General features: G+C 34.9%; 1 protein-coding gene across 2 annotated transcripts; it reads left to right on the top strand.

The window, feature by feature from the left end:
• The first annotated feature begins 14,731 nt into the window (after window positions 1-14,731).
• Window positions 14,732-16,607, top strand: LOC131045034 (dormancy-associated protein 1). Of its 2 annotated transcripts, none has more exons than XM_059207623.1 (4): window positions 14,732-14,981; window positions 15,121-15,261; window positions 16,154-16,280; window positions 16,412-16,607. In XM_059207623.1, exons 1-4 carry the CDS (start codon window positions 14,876-14,878, stop codon window positions 16,446-16,448), a joined length of 411 nt encoding a protein of 136 aa, XP_059063606.1. In that variant the 5' UTR covers window positions 14,732-14,875; the 3' UTR covers window positions 16,449-16,607. The 2 variants fall into 2 exon arrangements, with proteins under 2 accessions (XP_059063606.1, XP_057834522.2); XM_057978539.2 differs by having other exon boundaries at window positions 16,374-16,607.
• The last annotated feature ends 2,870 nt before the right edge of the window (window positions 16,608-19,477 follow it).

The raw sequence follows: 19,477 nt of genomic DNA, 5'->3' as shown, positions 1-19,477 counted from the left end.
TCAGAGACGACATTACTCTTGTCATTCTTGCAGAAGTAGGGGTGGGGATCCCTTGGGCAAGTGATTTATCCAAGCTTCTCCTCCCTGACCAAACACTGTCAGTGGCCAGGCAACCGTTTCTCCTAAACCTAAATGCGGAGCAGTTGACGCGTCACAGAAAATGGGCATGGATTGGCAGGGACTTCCTCCGTAAATGGTTCCTCCTGGACGACTTTCCAAACTACATGTGGACTGAAGAATTCTCTCAGCTTATGCTAACCGAAGAATTCTACATGGAAGGAGGGCCAGATTCTTAGGGCAAAATTGTAAACAATTCCACTACCTGTGCCCTAGCTTCGCCCCCCTGTAGTTTTTTTTTCCTATGTCCTTGAACCCTAACAGGCTGCCAATGGCTCACTCATTTTGGCTTTTAAGTTTTTGGGGGACTCAAGTCTCAGACGAAAAAATTGTAAATTTCAAAAGCATAAATATTAATAATTTTTCAAATTCCAGTTTGTTTTAGTTTGCCTCTTACAGTATTATGGATATAAAAATTCTTTCTATAATTCTATTTCATTTTTATTAATTAATTTCTTTCAAATGCTTTTTGTGTATGAGCTACGTTATTTCAATTATTTTTTAAACAATGGAAATAAATTTAATACCGTGATCTTTTTTATGTAATGCTATAAAAAAAAAAAATCAATTTGTTCCATTAATTATTTGTACATTAATTATGGTTGATTGTAATTTTATAAATATATACTATATAGTCATTCAAAATACAAAATTTCAAAAGTTGCAAGATACAAAAGTTTATCAGCAAAGGTTTTTTCATTCAATTAATTGAAAAGTTTCAAGATACAAAATTTGCCCACAGCTTATAGCAAGCAGACAAAAAAACTAGTTCATTGCCGATAGGCCGCTCACTCAGTCTCACTATCCCCCTGGGTCACCTCCTCCCAGTCCCTTCCCTCCTCGGAGGTCGATGCTTTGGCTTTCCCTTTTGTCGCTTCATCTTTCATTTTTGGAATGCAATTTAGGAACCCGAAGTCGGGGTCGCCCTCCAAGCTTGCCAATAGCTGTATGGCCCTTCCTTCTTCAGCCCTATCTCTTAATGCCCTACCAACCTCCATCCTTGCCACCACATGCAAAGCATTCAGGACTTCATCCACCCTCATTAATTTAACAAAGAGTTTCATCGCTTCCCACCCCACTCGGGCTCGTTCACGACACTGGTATTTGATTTCATCCTCTGGGCCACGAATAAAAGGAAACAATTCCTCCTGGTCATCCCCTTCCTTAATTCGAATGCCAACTCCCGGCACCACCCACTCCAAGATTGAATCCAGGTTAATCAAAAACTCCCCATTAATCAATTTGACCAATGTGAGTTTTACCTTTTCCACTTCCGGTTCGAATTCACAGGCCCACACCATAATCAGAGAGTAAACCTCCATGTTAGTTCAATACTGGTGACTGATATGTGCCACCTCCTCCACAAGCATTAGTCGAGCTACCACCCATAACTTCTCCTCCTTAAACCCGAACAGTCCTTGCATTCGTTTATCAGATACTTTGCCCAAAAAGGGCACCAACTTCTTGTCTGTTCAAAGTGTGAAATTGGCCTCCATTGTCACCTACAATTTCAAAATCACTTCCTACAAAAAATGTCTTACAGAAGGTACAATTCTACGAACTACAGATTTGTTCTGTAGCTGCTTCAAAGCAAAAAGTGGTACACAGATCAAAAGGTAAAAAATTCTGCCTCCGTCTTATAGGCCGGGTAATGAATGTGCACGATAAGACATTAATGCCATGAGATCAGAAAAAAGATTTCCTGCCATCCTCCCCTTCCTCCTTTCGTGCGGCATGCTGCAGACAACTCCTTGTGCAATAATTAATTGCCACCTTGGCATTTGTACTTTCCAAATTTGCTCGCCTTAACAGGTTGAGGACTGCAGTTGCACATTTTTAAAAATTAATAGACTAAATTTATGTTGAACTTTTATATATATTTTTAAACTATTTTTGAAAATTATATATCGTAAACATATTTTCAAAGAATTTTGTTAAACTTTAAATTAATATTTTAGATTTAATATTGAATGTTTTCTTTTTAATATTAAACTTTTACCTTTCAAATTGCATATCAAAATTTATATTTTTATTTAGTTATTTGTTTTATTCTAGAAACTAAGTTTCATGTTTTATACTATTTTTTAATTTCAAATTTTTACAAATAATATCAACATTATATTTAATAGTTATCTCAAACTATTGCACATCTTTAATTACAATTAATATTAACATTATATTTAATAGTTATCTCAAAATATTGCCTGGAATTGAACATTTTAAATTTAATTAAATAGAATTAAGTCTATAGTCTATAGACTATAAATCTTTTTTTCGGGCGAAATTTTAAAATGATTAAATAGACTTGAAAAATAGGCCTGAAAAGTAACACGAGTATGGTGACATGCCAGAAAAATGGCAGAAGTCGTGGGACCCACTTCATCTTAAACAGGTACCATCGACCGTTGGATGAACAAAGATCAACAGCTAGGGTGGATTTCGGCCCGAATGTGGGAAGTGAACACTTTTCTGAGAACTTCGCCCGGAATTGGACATTTTAAATTTAATTAAATATAATTAAGTCTATAAAGCTTTTTTCGGGCGGAGATTTAAAATGATTAAATAGACTAAAAATCAAACCCGAAAAGTGACACGAGTATGGTGACGTGCCAGAAAAATGGCAAAAGTCGTGGGACCCACTACATCTTAAAACATGTACCATCGACCGTCGGATGAACAAAGATCAACGACTTAGGGTGGATTTCAGGGCAAATGTGGGAAGTGAACAGATTTCTAAGAAATTTGCCCGAAAAAGTGACACGAGTATGGTGACATGCCTGAAAACTGGCAGAAGTGATGGGACCCACGACAACTGACAACAGGTACCATCATCCGTTGGATGAGCAAAGATCAACGACTTAGGGTGGAATTCGGCCCGAATGTGGGAAGTGAACACATTTGGGAGAACTTCGCCCAGAATTGAAACGTTTTAAATTTAATTAAATATAAGTAAGTCTGTAAAGCACTTTTTTGGACGGAAGTTTAAAATTATTAAACAGACTTAAAAAACAGACTCGTAAAGTCACAACAGGTACCTTGGTCCCTCGTCCGTTGGATGAGCAAAGATCAACGACTTAGGGTGGATTTCGGCCCGAATGTGGGAAGTGAACACATTTGGGAGAACTTCGCCCATAATTGAACGTATTACATTTAATGTCCTCAGAATTTATACTGAAGTAGTGAATGTTTTGTCCTTTGGCATCAAATAGTTATTAATAATAATCAATAAAATTACAACATGATTCTTAATGTCCTCGGAATTTATACTGAAGTAATGAATGTTTTGTCCTTTGGCATCAAATAGTTATTAATAGTAATTAATAAAATTACAACATGATTCTTGATATTTTGCCCTTTAGGTTTTACTTTTGTACTTTTTAGAGTTTTCAAAATAAGAGACTCGTAAATCATAATCGTCTTTCATTTCTTGGATAAACCTGTAAATTGAGGGAGATTCAGAAACAACTACTAGATTGAGGAATGCAAGTTGCAACAGAGACTGTCTGCGCCAATCTAGTGAAATAGAAATTCCAATTTCCGGGTAAAATCTAGAACACCTACATCCCGCCCTTTTTGCTTTTGGTAATCTCGTGGTCCAATTTGAGGGTTAGCATTTTCAAGTTTTTATCTAGCATTATTTTGAATTATTAACAATAATAGTGATGGGGAAAACGGGAAGCAGTAGTTCAACAAGAAGCCAAGTGAAAAACAAAATGTACCTAACCGAACTGGTTAAAACACCAAGTTTCACTGATGAATACCACGATATTTATGACCCTGCTATCCATGGTGAAAAGCGTATCATAGATATTAGATATACATTGTCTAGTAAGACGATAGATGCATCCAGGGCAAAATTTACTGTTTTCAACCTAATGTTACAACAAAAAACAAATAAAATCGCATCGTGGGATGTTGGATTGGGAAGCGTGGTGTTACTTGAAGTATCCCCTTGCCCTGATTTTGTCATGGTCTGTGCCGAAAATTATGATGAAGATAAAAAAGCAATTGTCAATAAAAATACAAAAGAGGAAATTCTATCCATAAACGAGGGAGAATTTACTCGTTTGTTGAACCTAGGATTTGAAGCCCAAAATTCAAACATCCAAATTGACCTTGAAAAGCTGGCAGGGAATTATGAGTGTCTCGATCCAAGTCACAGAGATTCATTTATCAAAGCTCTAATAAATATTGATACTGGTATTGTGTTGGATCAGAATCATAAGCCTCCTTATGATTCTAAAATTTTTGTTCCATGGGTTGGGGATACTATTTCCTTGCTATCGTTTTGCCTGGGATTGGAAAATGATAGGGAAGTGGGTGCAAGCCTTCTTGAAATGATTTATAATATCCATTGTGCAGGTCAGCCAGTAAGATATAATTTTATTGAGCACATTGTAAAATCCATGCAAAAACAATTACTAATGATCAAAAAAGGTTCCTGTAAGACATTTAGGTTCTCATCTTACTTGTGCTATCTCCTTCTATCCAAGTATCGTGCAATATTTGAGACCAACAAGCTTCAAATTGTGAGCTATAAGATTTATGAGAAGACTAAGAAGAGAACATACTATCCAATATATGATTGGACCCCAAAGATAAGGATGCATGATAACAGAAAGAACTATAGCCATTTTGTAGACTTCTTTTTGGCACCAATGTATAATGAAATTACAAGCACTCCAATGCCTAGGTTGCCTATGTCTTGTAGAGATTACATTCAACTCAAAAGTCAAATAGAATTCGCTGACTAGTTCTTCATGGAAGAATTCACTGTGTTAAAGGTTTTACGGATCGACAGTAAAACCATACAGACTTCCAATACATGTGACAAAGAGGGTATTTGCATTAGAGTATGTATGGCAATTGGAGAGCACAGATAGGCACTTCTATGGTCAGCAAAAGAAGAGCATATTTCCTTCCTTGCCTTTCTCATGTGGAGGGTTCACATTTGAGAGAAAAGCATTCATTGTGGCACATGATTTCTTGGCAGTTTTTAACTTTGGTGATGAGGGTCTCTAGCAGTATGATCCAATCGATGTAGTTCAAGCAAGGCTTAAGAAAAATGGGAACTCTTTAGCGTTATGTCAACATGAAAGTAAACCATTGCTAGAAAAGCTTAGAAACAAGGACTCCTAGGATGAGGTTAAAAAAGAGATGGAGAAAATTGCAGCTGACAATAACATTTCAACAGAAGAAATTTCATCACAAATTATGGAGGGCCAGGGCATCCAAAATAGGAGGTCCTACAATTTCTACCTAAAATATGCTAATCCATCTAAGAAAACTATTCCCAGATCAATTTTGCACGAATGTAAAGAGAATTATTGGACTCAAACCAAAATAAATGATTTTTGGACTATGAGGAGGAATCTCGATGAACCAAAGACAAGTGCAGAATTTGAGAGCATCGACGAGGATGTAGAGTTTAGCAAATTGTGGAATATGGAGCATCCCACAACATCATATGACAGGAGTAAAGATGTTGATCAGTATGAGCCTGAGGTTGAGCCCACTCGAACAACTACTACAGTCCCTAAAATATTAGGTGTAGTCAATGAGGAAATGAAAGAGAAATATATCAAAGGGGCAAGCATTGTGGAAAAAATGGGATTTGAAGGTGGTGGTCTAGGTCCCAGAGGAGAGGGCATTTGGTATCCAGTTCAGGTACAAAATCCATCAAGGTCAAAATCAAAAGGTCCTTATAGACCAGTCATTGGACTTGATTCTTTAGATTCATCAGGGATAGGTACTACTCATTACCCTCAGGGTCCACCTACATTTGTTTCTGGTTCAAATCCACAACCACCACCACATCATGGTATTCCCATTGGTGGTGAATCAAGTGCCACTACCACTGGTGGGGAATCTGGGGATAATATTCCTATTATTGTTCAGTCAAGTGCCGCTGTGATTGGTGTTGGATAAGGGCAACAACAAAATATCTCTCGCAAGAGGCCACTAGAAGTAGATACTCAATCTCATACTATTGAGAATCCTATATCAAGTGCCACTGACACTACAAATCAATCATTTGTAGCTTCAGATCACACACCTCAAAAGACTATGAAAACTACACATGAAAGTGTCAGTGGGAGTGGGACAGCATCAGGAACTGTTGTTGGTAATCCTAGTCAAGCATTAGTTAAAACCACAGGAATAAGTGGAACTGGAGCCTATGGTATTCCTATGTCACCTTTCAAACATTCAATTGCTTCAGCAAGCCTAGATTTTCAATTTCGTGGTTACTATGAAAAATATGAACACACAACAAAAGCAAATAAAGAAAAAAAGAAAGCATTTCATAGGAATTCCATGTCTGAAGTTGTAAATGAACAGCCTGCAAGGAACATGGTATTTCCAACATATGATCCACAAAAAGATATGATGGAGTTCATGGTTGTTATGCCCTCGAGCCCATCTAAAGATAAAAATCCACCACATAGTTAGATAGATCCCTCTCAATTTCAAGTTAGCACCCTCCAAATGGATTTTTCCAAAGTAGATAATGTGGACAAAATTAGTGTGTCAAAAAGGACTAATGAAGTGGTCTACACTTCACTGCTAAAGGTGGAGAGAGAAAAAAATAAACTGGAGAAACAAATAGAAAAGTTACAGGCAGACCTAGAAAACGAAAAAATCGAGGAGGAAAGCAACAGATAGCAAGTGCAATGATTTATAGAAAAGGATAAAAAATTCGGGCTCTGTAGTAGAAATTGCAGAGCAGGAGAAGAAGGATGCAGAATTGAAGGACCTGACACAAAAACTGGCTAAAAGCAGTAATGAAATTGTTGAGGAAAAAATCAGTTTTCAAAAATTATACAAAAGTTATGAGTCTGCTGCTGCCAAAATGAAAAAATTACAGGACCTATTGGATCATGGGAAGGAAAAAGAAAAACATTTGCAAGAGGAAGTAGAGGAAGAAAGAAAGAAATGTGCACAAATGAAAGAAGACTTGCACAATACAAATGATAAAATAAAAACTTTGGAGGATAGATTGACAGATAATATGACAAATACAACGAAGTATATACAAGAAAACATTTGGCGGCAAATAATGCAGAGGAGTGAGAAGTTGTGTGAAGGGCACTATGAGAAGAGCACACATGTTTATTCAAAAGAGGAAATGGCAAAAAAGATTCTGAAAGTAGTCTATAGTTCCAGTGATAGCTACTTGGCATCTAAGGGAATAAGAGCCGCATTGATGCCACAGTTAAGACATCATCTATCATTCAAAAATGCCAGAAGATAAGGGAAACATCAGAAGTTATGGACAGTTGCGGAAAAAAGATAATGAAGCTGCAAGAAAAGAAAAATAATTTGATTAAACTTGGTTTGCCTAAGCCTGTTGACACAAAAAATAAATTTATTGGAGAAGAAGCTTACAAAAAAATCATGGAGATAAAAATGAAGTCTGATTTAGACTTGCTTCCAAAGGAATTCATCCAACCATTTACAACTCTAAATTCGGTATTAGATGAAACAGTGATGTCAAGTAAATCTTCTAAATATGGAATGTTGACGAAGTTGGAGTTGACTTTCCATAGTTTACAAAATATTGACCTTCCATTAGACGAAGAATGGAGCACCCTACAAAAACTGGCACAAAATTCTTAAGAATCATAGTATGTATTGCACGATTTTCTTCTTTTATTCTTAATTTCAAGGTTTTATGTTTTTTTTGTTTGCTATTTTGCTAATCCAGCCTATGAATCTAATTTATGAATAGGAAAAAAATAGCACTCGCTATTGCTATTTTGCTAATCCAGCCTATGAATCTATGATGCACAGTGCAAAACTTCAGCCAATAAATTTGTATTCTCAAATTCTCCCTTGCTTTAACATTTATGCATTTCTCTATTTCTGATTAGTAGGTTTTAGGCATTGCTATTATCTATGTTTAATTTGTCATGGCGTGAATTAATATTTAATTTTGAACTCTGTTTTTTGAACAGGAGACATCAAACATGTAGCAGATGTTAAATTGCTGATACAGCTTGTGATGGCCATATAAATATGTGCTGAGTTTGTGATTTTGATGTTCAGTGTTCACATGTTGCAAACTTGCAATTCGACCTAAAGTTGTTGTTGCTCCCTTGTTTCTATAAAAGGGAATTCAGGGTCATTTGCAATTTTGCAAAGGGTTCTGAAACTTTGTATTCACTTTTGCATGGACATTGGAGAATCACACAGGAGTTGTTGTTGCTCTCTTGTTTCTATAAAAGGGAATTCAGGGTCATTTGCAAAGGGTTCTGAAACTTTGTATTCACTTTTGCAATTGGCATGGAGAATCACACAGATTGGTGTATTACTATTGAATGAATTGTATCATATGGCTATATTTTGAAAGAATTAATGAAAATCTAAGTTCTCGACATGTGTATTACTATTGAATGAAATTTATCATATGGTTCTGAAATGTATCACACAGATTTGAGACTCAAACATGTATAAATAAACAATAAACATCTTTGTATCAATAAACACATTATGGTTTTTTTTTTATTATGCTATTTTAAATTTGGAAATAGAAAGTTGAAAAATAAAATTACAAATCAATATTAAATTCTAATTGCAAAAAGTAATATGCTTTTGTAATATGAATGATGAGATACAGTAATAAGATTAATAAATACCAATCTCTTACAATTGCCATTCATCCTCATCAAATTCAATGCTTTCTTGATTCTCGTCTATGGTTTCTTTACTCTGAGTCCGAGTCTGCATATCTTCGCCGAACTGCATCTCAATGCTACCAGTAGGTCCACTAGTCCCACTGGCATTTTGGTTTGAAGTGTTGCCCAGACCTCTTCTTTCACATTTGGACCTCCAAATTTGCAGTGCCCTATCGTAAGGAAAAGTGTGAACATCATACCTAGATGTATAGAGCCTCAAGCAATTTTCCAAATTTTTGTCTAGTTTGTTTCTTAGCTTTGATTTTAGGAACCCCAAAGCACTGAAAACTCTCTCATCTTCCACCGAACCCAATATCATGGTAAGACATAAATTAGCAAGCTTCACATATTCTGGCATTGAATCAGGCAAGGATGCGTTCTCAGCTATATATTTCCAAAGTCTTGTTACCGATCCCTCTTCGCGGGGGTTCTCCATTTTGGCATATTGTTCTTTCATAGTGTATGCAAAACGAGATGATTGCTCTCAAAGATGAGTTTCGTCTAATATTCCGTTTATAGTTACTCCATTCAATTCTCTGGATATGCAAAATTGTTTTATCAAAGTCAGTAGCTTACTTCGAAAATCAGATGCACTGTTGAGGCTCCAATAATGAGGAAACACAATAGACATGGCTTCGAGTAGGTTGTCAGGAGGGAATCTGCTTCTAATTTCTGAGGAAAGATCATATGCAATTTTCTTCACAGAAGTAGTTACAGTCTCAACAATCTTGTCGAAATCTTCCTTTGTAACTCTTGCTAGTTTCTTCCTGGGGTGCTTTCTTGGTTCCTTGGGGTCGACCATGGCATAGAAGTGCATTGGTATCTCAACTCCCCGTACATTGGCACATACCTCTCCGTCTGCACCGATTTGTAAAAAGTTATCAAGATTGTTCAAATCTGTGAGTGTCCGCCACTTAACAAATTTTTCATCAGATAGTGTTGGTTGATTTCGATAGAGATTGTCGAGGGTCATGCATGTCATCTTACGCAACGTAGCATATTCTGCAATATACAGAGCTCTTTTTGGGGCAACCTTGATAATATTCCTCATTTCCTCTAGCATGGGCAGAAGAGCTGCTAAAGTTAAGAGTGTCTCTAAATTACTTAACCTGCCAAAAAGTTCATGAAATTTCGGTTGATCTGATTTGTCGCGAGTTGTGTGAATTAGTCCAATCAAGGATGGATATTCTGAAAACACTCGATGCATTGGACCATCCAAAGAGATCCATTTGGTATCATTATCCTTGAGAAGCTTGTTCCCACCAGTTAATCCATCAGCAAAGTGTTGAAATTCCATAAATCGTTTGGGACTTCGACAGAAGTGTGAGTAGAGCTCTCTGATTAAAATTTCAATTTTTTTAACTGAAGCAAACTTGCTCACAATTCCAAAAGCTAGATTCATTATGTGAGCCATGCAGTGAATTGCAGTAATGTACGGTGCAAATTAAGTTTCAATCTTTGTACAAAGACTGTTCCCGTGACCTTGCATTACTGAAGCTCCATCTGCTCCAACACAAACCAAATTTTTGGCTACCGTCATGTCCTCCATACCTCCATATTCAATTAAACTTCTCTTTACTAGTTGAAATAAATTTTTCGCTGTCGCACTCTCCTTCATTTTAGCAATAGATAGTAGATGAGGTTGGTGGGTATGATTCTCTACAATATAAACATGCATGCATACCCATGAAGTATTGTCTACTGTTGTAACTTTGTCTAAAGAAAATGCAACGAAGTTTGACTCTCTTATTTTTTCCTGTACATCTTCTTTTTCAACCTTAGCAAGACAACTTGCCCATTCCCATCCACTGTTTACTGACCAGTGTCTATTAGGATAGTTAGGAACTTTCAAAAAGTGTAATAAACCACTAGTTGATGGGAAATCTGTCATAGCACGCCCTCTGCTCAAAATATGAAAAACAACGCTTAACTGGACAACTTTTCCCAGTTGTTCTATTTGCATTGCTTTTCCAAAAACAACTTCAATAGAACCTTTAACTTCAGCAGGCTTCGTCTGTAATTTCTAATGAAAATAATACTCTTCGGCATTCCTCACATGCTTACATTCATCCTTTGTTTTCCATCTTATCACTGATTTTTCAACCCCGTCTATCATTTGTTTTTCATAAACTTTACCCTTATGCTTTTCTATGGTGTCAAATTTTAGTTGCAACCTAATTTCCTTCTTATTTTTCCAAGTGCAAATCTTACACCTGCATTCTATTGGATGCTCGCCTTCAATTGGATTCTCCACTGGTTTAATGAATGGATACTTTGATGCCCAATTAATTTGAAAATTCCTCACTGACATATCCCACTCCCGATCCTTTTTTGATTATGGTTCACCGTTTTTTGATATGGCTTTTCTTTTCCCCTTCTGTGCATTATCATCAATGGCATTATCACCCAAGTCGATTATATCATTCCGGCTAACTTGGGTATCTACCAGATAATCTTCTTCAAGATCATCCTGATCTAAGATATCAGGTTCACTGCCATCTTCAACATGCGATGCAGGTGGCGAATTTTGTACTTGTACTTGTGATGATGTACCTTCCTAATTTTCACCAGTACCACAATCTTTTCCAATGCCAAAGTACGAAGACAACGTTCTGCTTTTTGTTGGCCTCTCCTGGCCTTCCCCACATTCAGGTTTCCTACCCCTCTTCCTGTTCGACATCTACAACGAAATAAAGGCTGCCAAAAAAATATCAATTTGCTGAAGAAACAATAATAGACTATAATGTATAATATACCACTTCAAAAATATGATCGCTCACCTTTAGGCTTTAGGTAACTAGCAGTCACCAATACAGTCAACGACAATGATTTTCCTTGGTCTGAAACTTCGCTATTGATCAGAATTCAGAGCCTAGAACCCACCAGATTGTGTTGAGATAGATTTGATCTTTGCATGTATTTATACCAATCCTTATATGGCGAATTCCACGGGAATTTTATATGGTATACAAATATTTGGCGAATCCCGCGTAACTATAACACGACTTATGTTATTTTCGAGGTGATTATAGGTCGTCCAAATACGACATGTAATTTTTGAGGCGATTATAGGTCGTCCAAATAATAGGCGAATACAATATAGCTGGTGAAAGTTGGGGTGGCTGGAGACATGCATCGGCAAGATGTCGGGCGAATTGGGTCCCCTTAGCTAACAAATCTTCACATGCCTATAGGCGAATTAAGGTCATCTATTAAGGCAACCTCAAAGAGTGTAGGTGAAATAAATAAATTTACCGTGTGTCCACCATATATTGTATTGGCGAAATCATCGCATAGAAACATTTAATTGCATAAAACATATGGCGATTGGGTCGTGACTTTGATGAAAATTGATAATGTTCTGGCGACATGGCCACCCCCAGACGGTACAAAATATTCGCCATTTCCAACATGGCTGACGTGAAAAATTCGCCATTGGCGAATATTCACCAATAAAGTAATCTTTGCCGCTCATGGTGACTGTGACCCTGATTGTCCGGTGAAGGCTAGAGCGACAGTGGAGGCATACAACTGGACTAAGATGGCTCCTTCATATTTTTTTTTATCCTGTTTATGTTTATTAGACTATATGTATATTTGAATAGATTATAGTAGGAGACAAGAATATATTGATCTCCATTTTTGGGCTTAACAACCATGATGGAGTTGGGGTTCGTAACATGGGCAAATAGGGTTGTAGCTAGTAATTAATAGATGTTTGAGGGATATTTTGATTAGCGGGTATATGGTCCCAAGATGTAGATGTAAAAACTCTTTTTTTTTATTTAATATATAGGTGCAACCCCATAAGCTTCTATTTAATGATAAAAAATATTAAATATATAATAAGTTTTAATATATATTTAAATTAATAATTAGTTATATACATATTATTTAATCTTATATAATAATTAAAAAAAATATTAATCATACTGAAGGTGTTTTGTATTTTAAATAAGTCGATTGGTATTCAAGATCGACAACCCATGTTTATGGAGATACATGCAAGATGATTTAAACATTTGGAGTCAATGGATCCATTTTTATATTGGTTATGTTTTTTCGTTCATTGGCAGAGGGGATGATTCTTTAAAAGTTGTGCAATTTTAAAATATTTAATGTAAGCCAACATACCTACCTTTATTGTCTTATGAAACCACCAGTTTTGAGAATGTAAAATGTGCACATGTTTGGGTGCCCAAATCTGGGTAGACAATATGATTTGTCTGCACTCATTGACCAAATTTTAGCATTGTTGAATATCTTACCACCGCTTTCTCTATCTCTCCATCTCCATCTCTGTCTCTATCTTCCTCTTTATCTCTCTCCCTTATCTCTATCTCCTTACCTCTCTCTCTCTCTATTACTTGTCTGTATCACCTCCTTTATCTCTCACACTTTCCCTATTTATCTGTACCTTCCCATCTCTCTCTCTCCACACACACACACATGTATATACATATATATACACACATACATACATGCATATATACATACATATATATACACACACATGCATATACATGTGTATATATATATATATATATATATATATATATATGTATATGTATATGTATACATACATATCTATATATGTATATATGTATACATATATACATATATAGATATGTATGTATACATATACATATACATATATATACACACACACACACACACACACACACACACACACACACACACACACATATATATATATATATATATATATATATATATATATATATATATATATATATAACACACACACACACACACACACACACACACACACACATATGTGTGTGTGTGTGTGTGTGTGTACATACATATATACATATACATATGTATACACACACACAGACACACACACATATATATGTACACACACACACACATATATATGTACATATACACACATATATATTTATATTTATACATATATGTATATATGTGTATATGTACACATATATGTATGTATAATATATACATATACATATGTGCGTGCGCACACATACATCCATATACAAAAGTGAGAGATAGATGGAAATATGTATATGTATATGCATGTGTGTGTGTGTGTGTGTAATCACATGCATATATACATATATACACTTACATAACATAGACTTATTAGTAATAGTCTAATAATCTTCATTATTTGGTGATTTTATTTTAGTCATGTATGAAACCCTATAAGCATATTTATAGTTGATTTTGAAGCTATCACACATATATCAAGACCTTTGTGGCACAAACAACATCATTTGCTAAATAGCCCACCAATTGATGCTATGTATTGTACAAATATATGCAAAACAATAGACCATTTTTTTTCCTAATGACCTTCCACACCTCTTCAACATACCCATTACACATGAAAAAACATTTGCTAGTATATAACACAAACCTCATTTTCTATCTACTACCCTAAATTAAATCATAAAATATACCTTATCAATAATGTAAAAATCCACAATTTTCTCAATATGCCAAACCCTCGCTATTATCGCATTACGTACATTAATATAAAATTCAATTCACGTAACATCTACATTTACAATACATCTTATCTCCCCAATGCAGGGGCAATCCACCTAAATTACCATCCCACGGAAACCACCTCCTACCTACTCTAGAACTTATCCACTTGTCAGAAATACTGTACGTGAAAGCGTACATGCAAGTATTCCAAGCACCTTGGATTGAATCTGCACCTTCTAATTCTCTAAAACTGCGCAAGAAGATCTGTATGTTTACATCCCACGTAAATCAAGTAAATTACCATACTATGCGCTGTAAATTGGCCGCCGGCATCAATTGTCTTATCGAAAGCGACATCTCTCCAACCTTATCCAGAGGCGGGCCCCGCTGTCAATACAGCACATTAAAATAAAAATATCCCATCATTTGATAGCTTACGTGTTGTCTTATCCACTAACCCCTCTCCATCGGATTTGACATAAAGATTTTCTTAAAAGAATTCTATGGAGGTTTGGGATTTGCTTCCCTCCCATAGCTAGCTCATATTGCTTTTATAAAGGCGGCCAGAGCTTAGATTGTTTGTGTGCTGATATTCCTCAGTAATGGGACTGTTAGATCAGCTTTGGGATGATGTGGTTGCAGGGCCTCAGCCGCACAGAGGCCTTGGCAAGTTCAGGAAAAGTGCCACCATTAACTCCAGATCTCCAGGTCAGTAGATTTATGACTTGAATTTAGAATTTTGATGGGATCCTTCTTTTGGGTTCAGAATACGATTCTAATGGTATCCAAAAGATCTGATTCGTTTTCTGTGGTGAGGATCTGATTCGTTTTCTGTGGTGGGTTTCAGAGGGTGGTGAGGAGATAGGACGTGTCACAAAAAGTATCACAATTGCTAAGCATTACCAGGGTCTGTCACTGGACACAAACTCAGTACCATCGTCTCCCTCTGCCTCCTCTGTACCTTCTACTCCTTCATCTCCCTCCTCCTGTGAGTATACCATTTGATTTTTCGTTTTTGTTTACAAATATAGAATAACTATGTTTTGTTTTGTATGGAGGATTCTATATATCATGTATACAGAATTTTTAGTTATTTGGGAGTACGAGTTTTTAGGTTAAAACTTCTTTGGTGGAAAGTCAGGATAGAAGGAAAGGTATCTCAGATCTACTGAGATCTCTTTGAGTGAAAGTAATTACAGAAGGACATGATCTTGACCTCATCTATTATGATATCGGAACCTTGTTATTTGATAGTTCTTTCTATTATCAATTTTGTTGTTGTTCAGATGATTTGATATAGGGAAAGTAAAGATCAGAGGGTATTCTCTCTTTCTGGGAACATGATCTCTGTCTCATGATCTCTGCCTCATCTCTTATGATATGGGAACCTTCCCTTAAGATATGGAACCTTGCTGTTTGATAATCCTTCTATTATCATTTTTATTGTTGTTTAGATAAATTGGTAGGGGTGTTTTTTTTCATTTAGCCATCAGACATGGTGTAGAAGTAGGTTGAAACCTCTTCGACTAAGAGGGAAAGATGGAGGGTAGAGGGTATTTATTTCTCTTACAATATGGAACTTCGCTATTTGATAATTGTTCTATTATCATTTTTATTGTTGTTCAGATAAATTAGTATGGGTGTTTTTTTCATTTAGCCATTAGACATGGAGCAGAAGTAGTAGGTTGAAATCTATTTGACTAAGGGGAAAGATGGAGGGTATTTATTCTGTCAAATTTGTCGAAAGCACGATCTTGACCTCATCTCTTGTGATATTGGGACAAAAAGACCTTTACTAGTTAATAATTTTTTTTATTATCATTTTTATGACTGTTTAAATGAATTTGTATGGTTTTTTTTTTTCGTTTCTTTGTACACAGCCACACCTAGGGAGAAAGAGAACGTGTGGAGGAGTGTTTTTCATCCAGGGAGTAACAAGGCCACAGGCTTCATTGGCTCTCAAAAGTTTGACAATGCCCAGCCCAACAGCCCAACGGTTTATGACTGGTTTGTGCTCTTATCTTTCTTATCTTTTGATTCATAGCTTTGTTTATCAAACTGTGTGTTCTAAATCTCTATCTTGATGTTGGTTTTCGGCAGGCTTTACAGTGGTGACACAAAATCAAAATATCGTTGAGGCTTTACAGTGGTGACACCAAATCAAAATATCGTTGAAGAAGTCCAAGTCCTTGGCAAGATGGATGTAAATATATGTACATATTTGTTTGTGTCAACTTTTAGTGTCCCCAGCTTGAGCTGGTCTTTATGGATCTGCAGTATATAGTTTTTACAGACTTTGGAGTGGATTTAGCTTTCATCAACTTGAGTTATATACATGGCGTGTTCTTCATGGTGGATGATGAATTGGATCTATGATAATAGTATATGGTTTCTTATAAAAAAATGTCTTTCATCCTTCACTGATTCAAGTCTGGTTGCCCTAAGAGTTTGAGCACACAACAGAATCTTCTGTGTGCTATTACTTTTAAATCAAACATAAAACTATTAGTTGGTATCACTGCAAGTGAACCAAGATAATGGCTTCAGAAATGAATCTAGGAAGCTAATATTATTTTATCTTTTGCTTTAAAGTTCTTCACGCCTCTTAAATTTAACTACTTATTCTTAAATGTTAGATCTACTTTTACAGGAAAGTATGTCCATAAGTAAAAAGGGTCATGGTCTTCCTCCTTTGAAGTCACTTGGGTCATGGCTTTCCACCATCTTGACAAGCATAATCTGTGACTTAATTCTAATGATGTGTTATGATAAGATAAAAGGTAACGTTAGCTTTACGTTTTCTTTTGTTATTATTATCATATATGAAAGATGAGTTGGATTTTACCTCGTTTATTTTTATATTATTTTTTGTTGAAATTTAATAATGTTTATTTTTGTCAATTTGACTATATTTCAACAAAAATATTATATAAAGGCAACAAGTTGAAATTAGATATTTTGTTCAAGTTTCTTTTGAGATGGACACGTCACATGAATATGATTTATTAGCTTTCATCAAAATAATGAATGTGACTTCAAGAATGAAGATAAGATTCTAGGCAATAAATTCTACAAAAGGTTGAATTTCAAAAGTACACATTTTGTTTAGAGGTGCATGGGTGCTTTTATCTTGATATTTTGATATTTTTTATATTAATTAAATGGGAAGTGTCTTAAACCCTCTCATAAAACATATATAAATCTAATGATTGGACAAACAAAGATGTTTCTAAAAGTTTAATGAATTGTAAAAATTTAATAAGGTTATGTTGTTGCATTTGGAAGAAAACTTAAAAGAAAACATCTCATAACATCCCATTTACTTTCACCATAAAATTCTTAGACAAAATATTTACAACAAAATTTTATGACAAAAGGCTTCCTAGAGTTGAGTTCAACTTAACAAAGCAACAAATAGTCCTAAAATCCTAAATATGCTTGAATTCTATTCTATTTCCACCATTATCTTATGTAAAGATGTAATGACTTATGACCAAGTCAAAGTGTAGAAACACAAAACAATTAACAAACATTTGAAGTCATTCAACTAAAGAATAGAGTGTTATATTCCAAGTGATACTTGAAAAATGGGATTTTATATCTTTTGATTTTTTAATCATAAAAACTAATGAGTGACCTAATAACATTTATAAAACATAAACAATCTATATAGAAACCATTGGGTAAATTAATGCGCTCTAGTCAAATTGGGTGGGGTCCCAACATCTATCCTAGCACCAACATCAGAGTAAGCATCAATACTCGTAAGAGCATAGGCAAATCTTGTCGATGAAGCAACAATACTCTCAGTTTCATAGTTTTATGGCTTTATGGGCAATTATAGAACAATTTTTCTCACACGGCTAGGGAGGACCTGACCGCTTGTGAACCCTATGATTTCAGACCTTAAAATATTAGGGCCCACTCAGATGTGATGTAGTGCAATAATAATTTGATGTATACAAGAACATGTATAATCAAACAAATGTATAAAATGTTGTTATGCCAAGTCTCAATTCATATATCAATCAAATTCACAAGCTATATATAACAAGTGGATGGTGCCAATGATTTATCTTGATTTTCCACTATCCCTAGTTACAATTGACCTCCTACATGTGATACTCTAAACGACTTCTTTATTGTGGTGTGCTTGTATCATAAATGCAAGTAGACAAACATGACAATTATATTCATGAATGAAATCAATAACTTCAATTAACATTATTGACAATTAAATTTAACTAATAATGTCATAATAAAAGTTCAACATTGTATAATTTAAATACTTAAAAATAGATAATATAATAAATTAATATCAAATTTATCAAAATCAATAATAGGTAATACAATGATGTATAAATATTTTGGGTACAATTTTTCAATTACATCATTTACCTCCTTAGAACTTTGTAGGTTCACACGATAACACAAGAAGTTTTTTAATTATTGAGGGCCAATCTATGTCCATCGTGTAGTTAGGGAATTCAAGATTATTGATTAACTAGAGAAGAGACTAAAAAGTGTTAAGAAATTCTTCAAAAACATTAAAAAGAGCTCAATAAAAACCTCAAGATGAATGCCTCAACAACAAAAATTCAAAAGAATTAAAAATCAACACAATGTTTTCAAGTTTGATATCCTACCCAACTTAACAATTAGATATAATTATAAATAATATAAGCTAGGTAAATGTGACCTCTAAAAATGATGGACATTAATATGTTGCTTTCACTAGAAGGATCTATTGAATGAATTTGGGAGGTTTTCCTCTAAAGAGTGGAAACATAAATGATATTATCCTTGTTTCATCTTCAGTACATTCCAATGAGGACAATGTAAAAAGGTCCAGTGTTCAAGTTAATACATTAATAATCTTATACTTGTTTCATCTTCAAAACATTCTAACGGTGATAGTGTAAGGGTGTGGACTTGTACTAACAACATAGTTGTATACTAAAACTTAAAATACTACACAACATTTATAATTAACATATCAAATCCATTTTCCAAGTGAGATCCATAAGGCATTAAAGAACTTAAAAAAAACCATAACCCTTTTCAAGGATGTTCTAGTGAATGTTTCACCACACTTGAAGTTTAATAAAATATATTTATTTTATTAGAATTTAATAGAATATATTTATTTAATTAAAATTATTTAAAGCTCATAGTATGTTGGGTCTTGATAGAGATTAATTTGA

The sequence above is a fragment of the Cryptomeria japonica genome, chromosome 7, assembly GCF_030272615.1.
Source record: "Cryptomeria japonica chromosome 7, Sugi_1.0, whole genome shotgun sequence".
Classification (NCBI taxonomy): Eukaryota; Viridiplantae; Streptophyta; class Pinopsida; order Cupressales; family Cupressaceae; genus Cryptomeria; species Cryptomeria japonica.
This window is presented reverse-complemented; position numbering and strand designations above follow the sequence as displayed.

Bases quoted from the DNA above. Each gene is read 5' to 3' on its own strand.
- LOC131045034 (XM_059207623.1), top strand. From the start codon at position 14,876: ATGGGACTGTTAGATCAGCTTTGGGATGATGTGGTTGCAGGGCCTCAG. The intron at 15,262-16,153 runs GTGAGTATACCA...CTTTGTACACAG, and splicing joins TCCTTCATCTCCCTCCTCCT to CCACACCTAGGGAGAAAGAG. The intron at 16,281-16,411 runs GTTTGTGCTCTT...AATATCGTTGAG, and splicing joins AGCCCAACGGTTTATGACTG to GCTTTACAGTGGTGACACCA.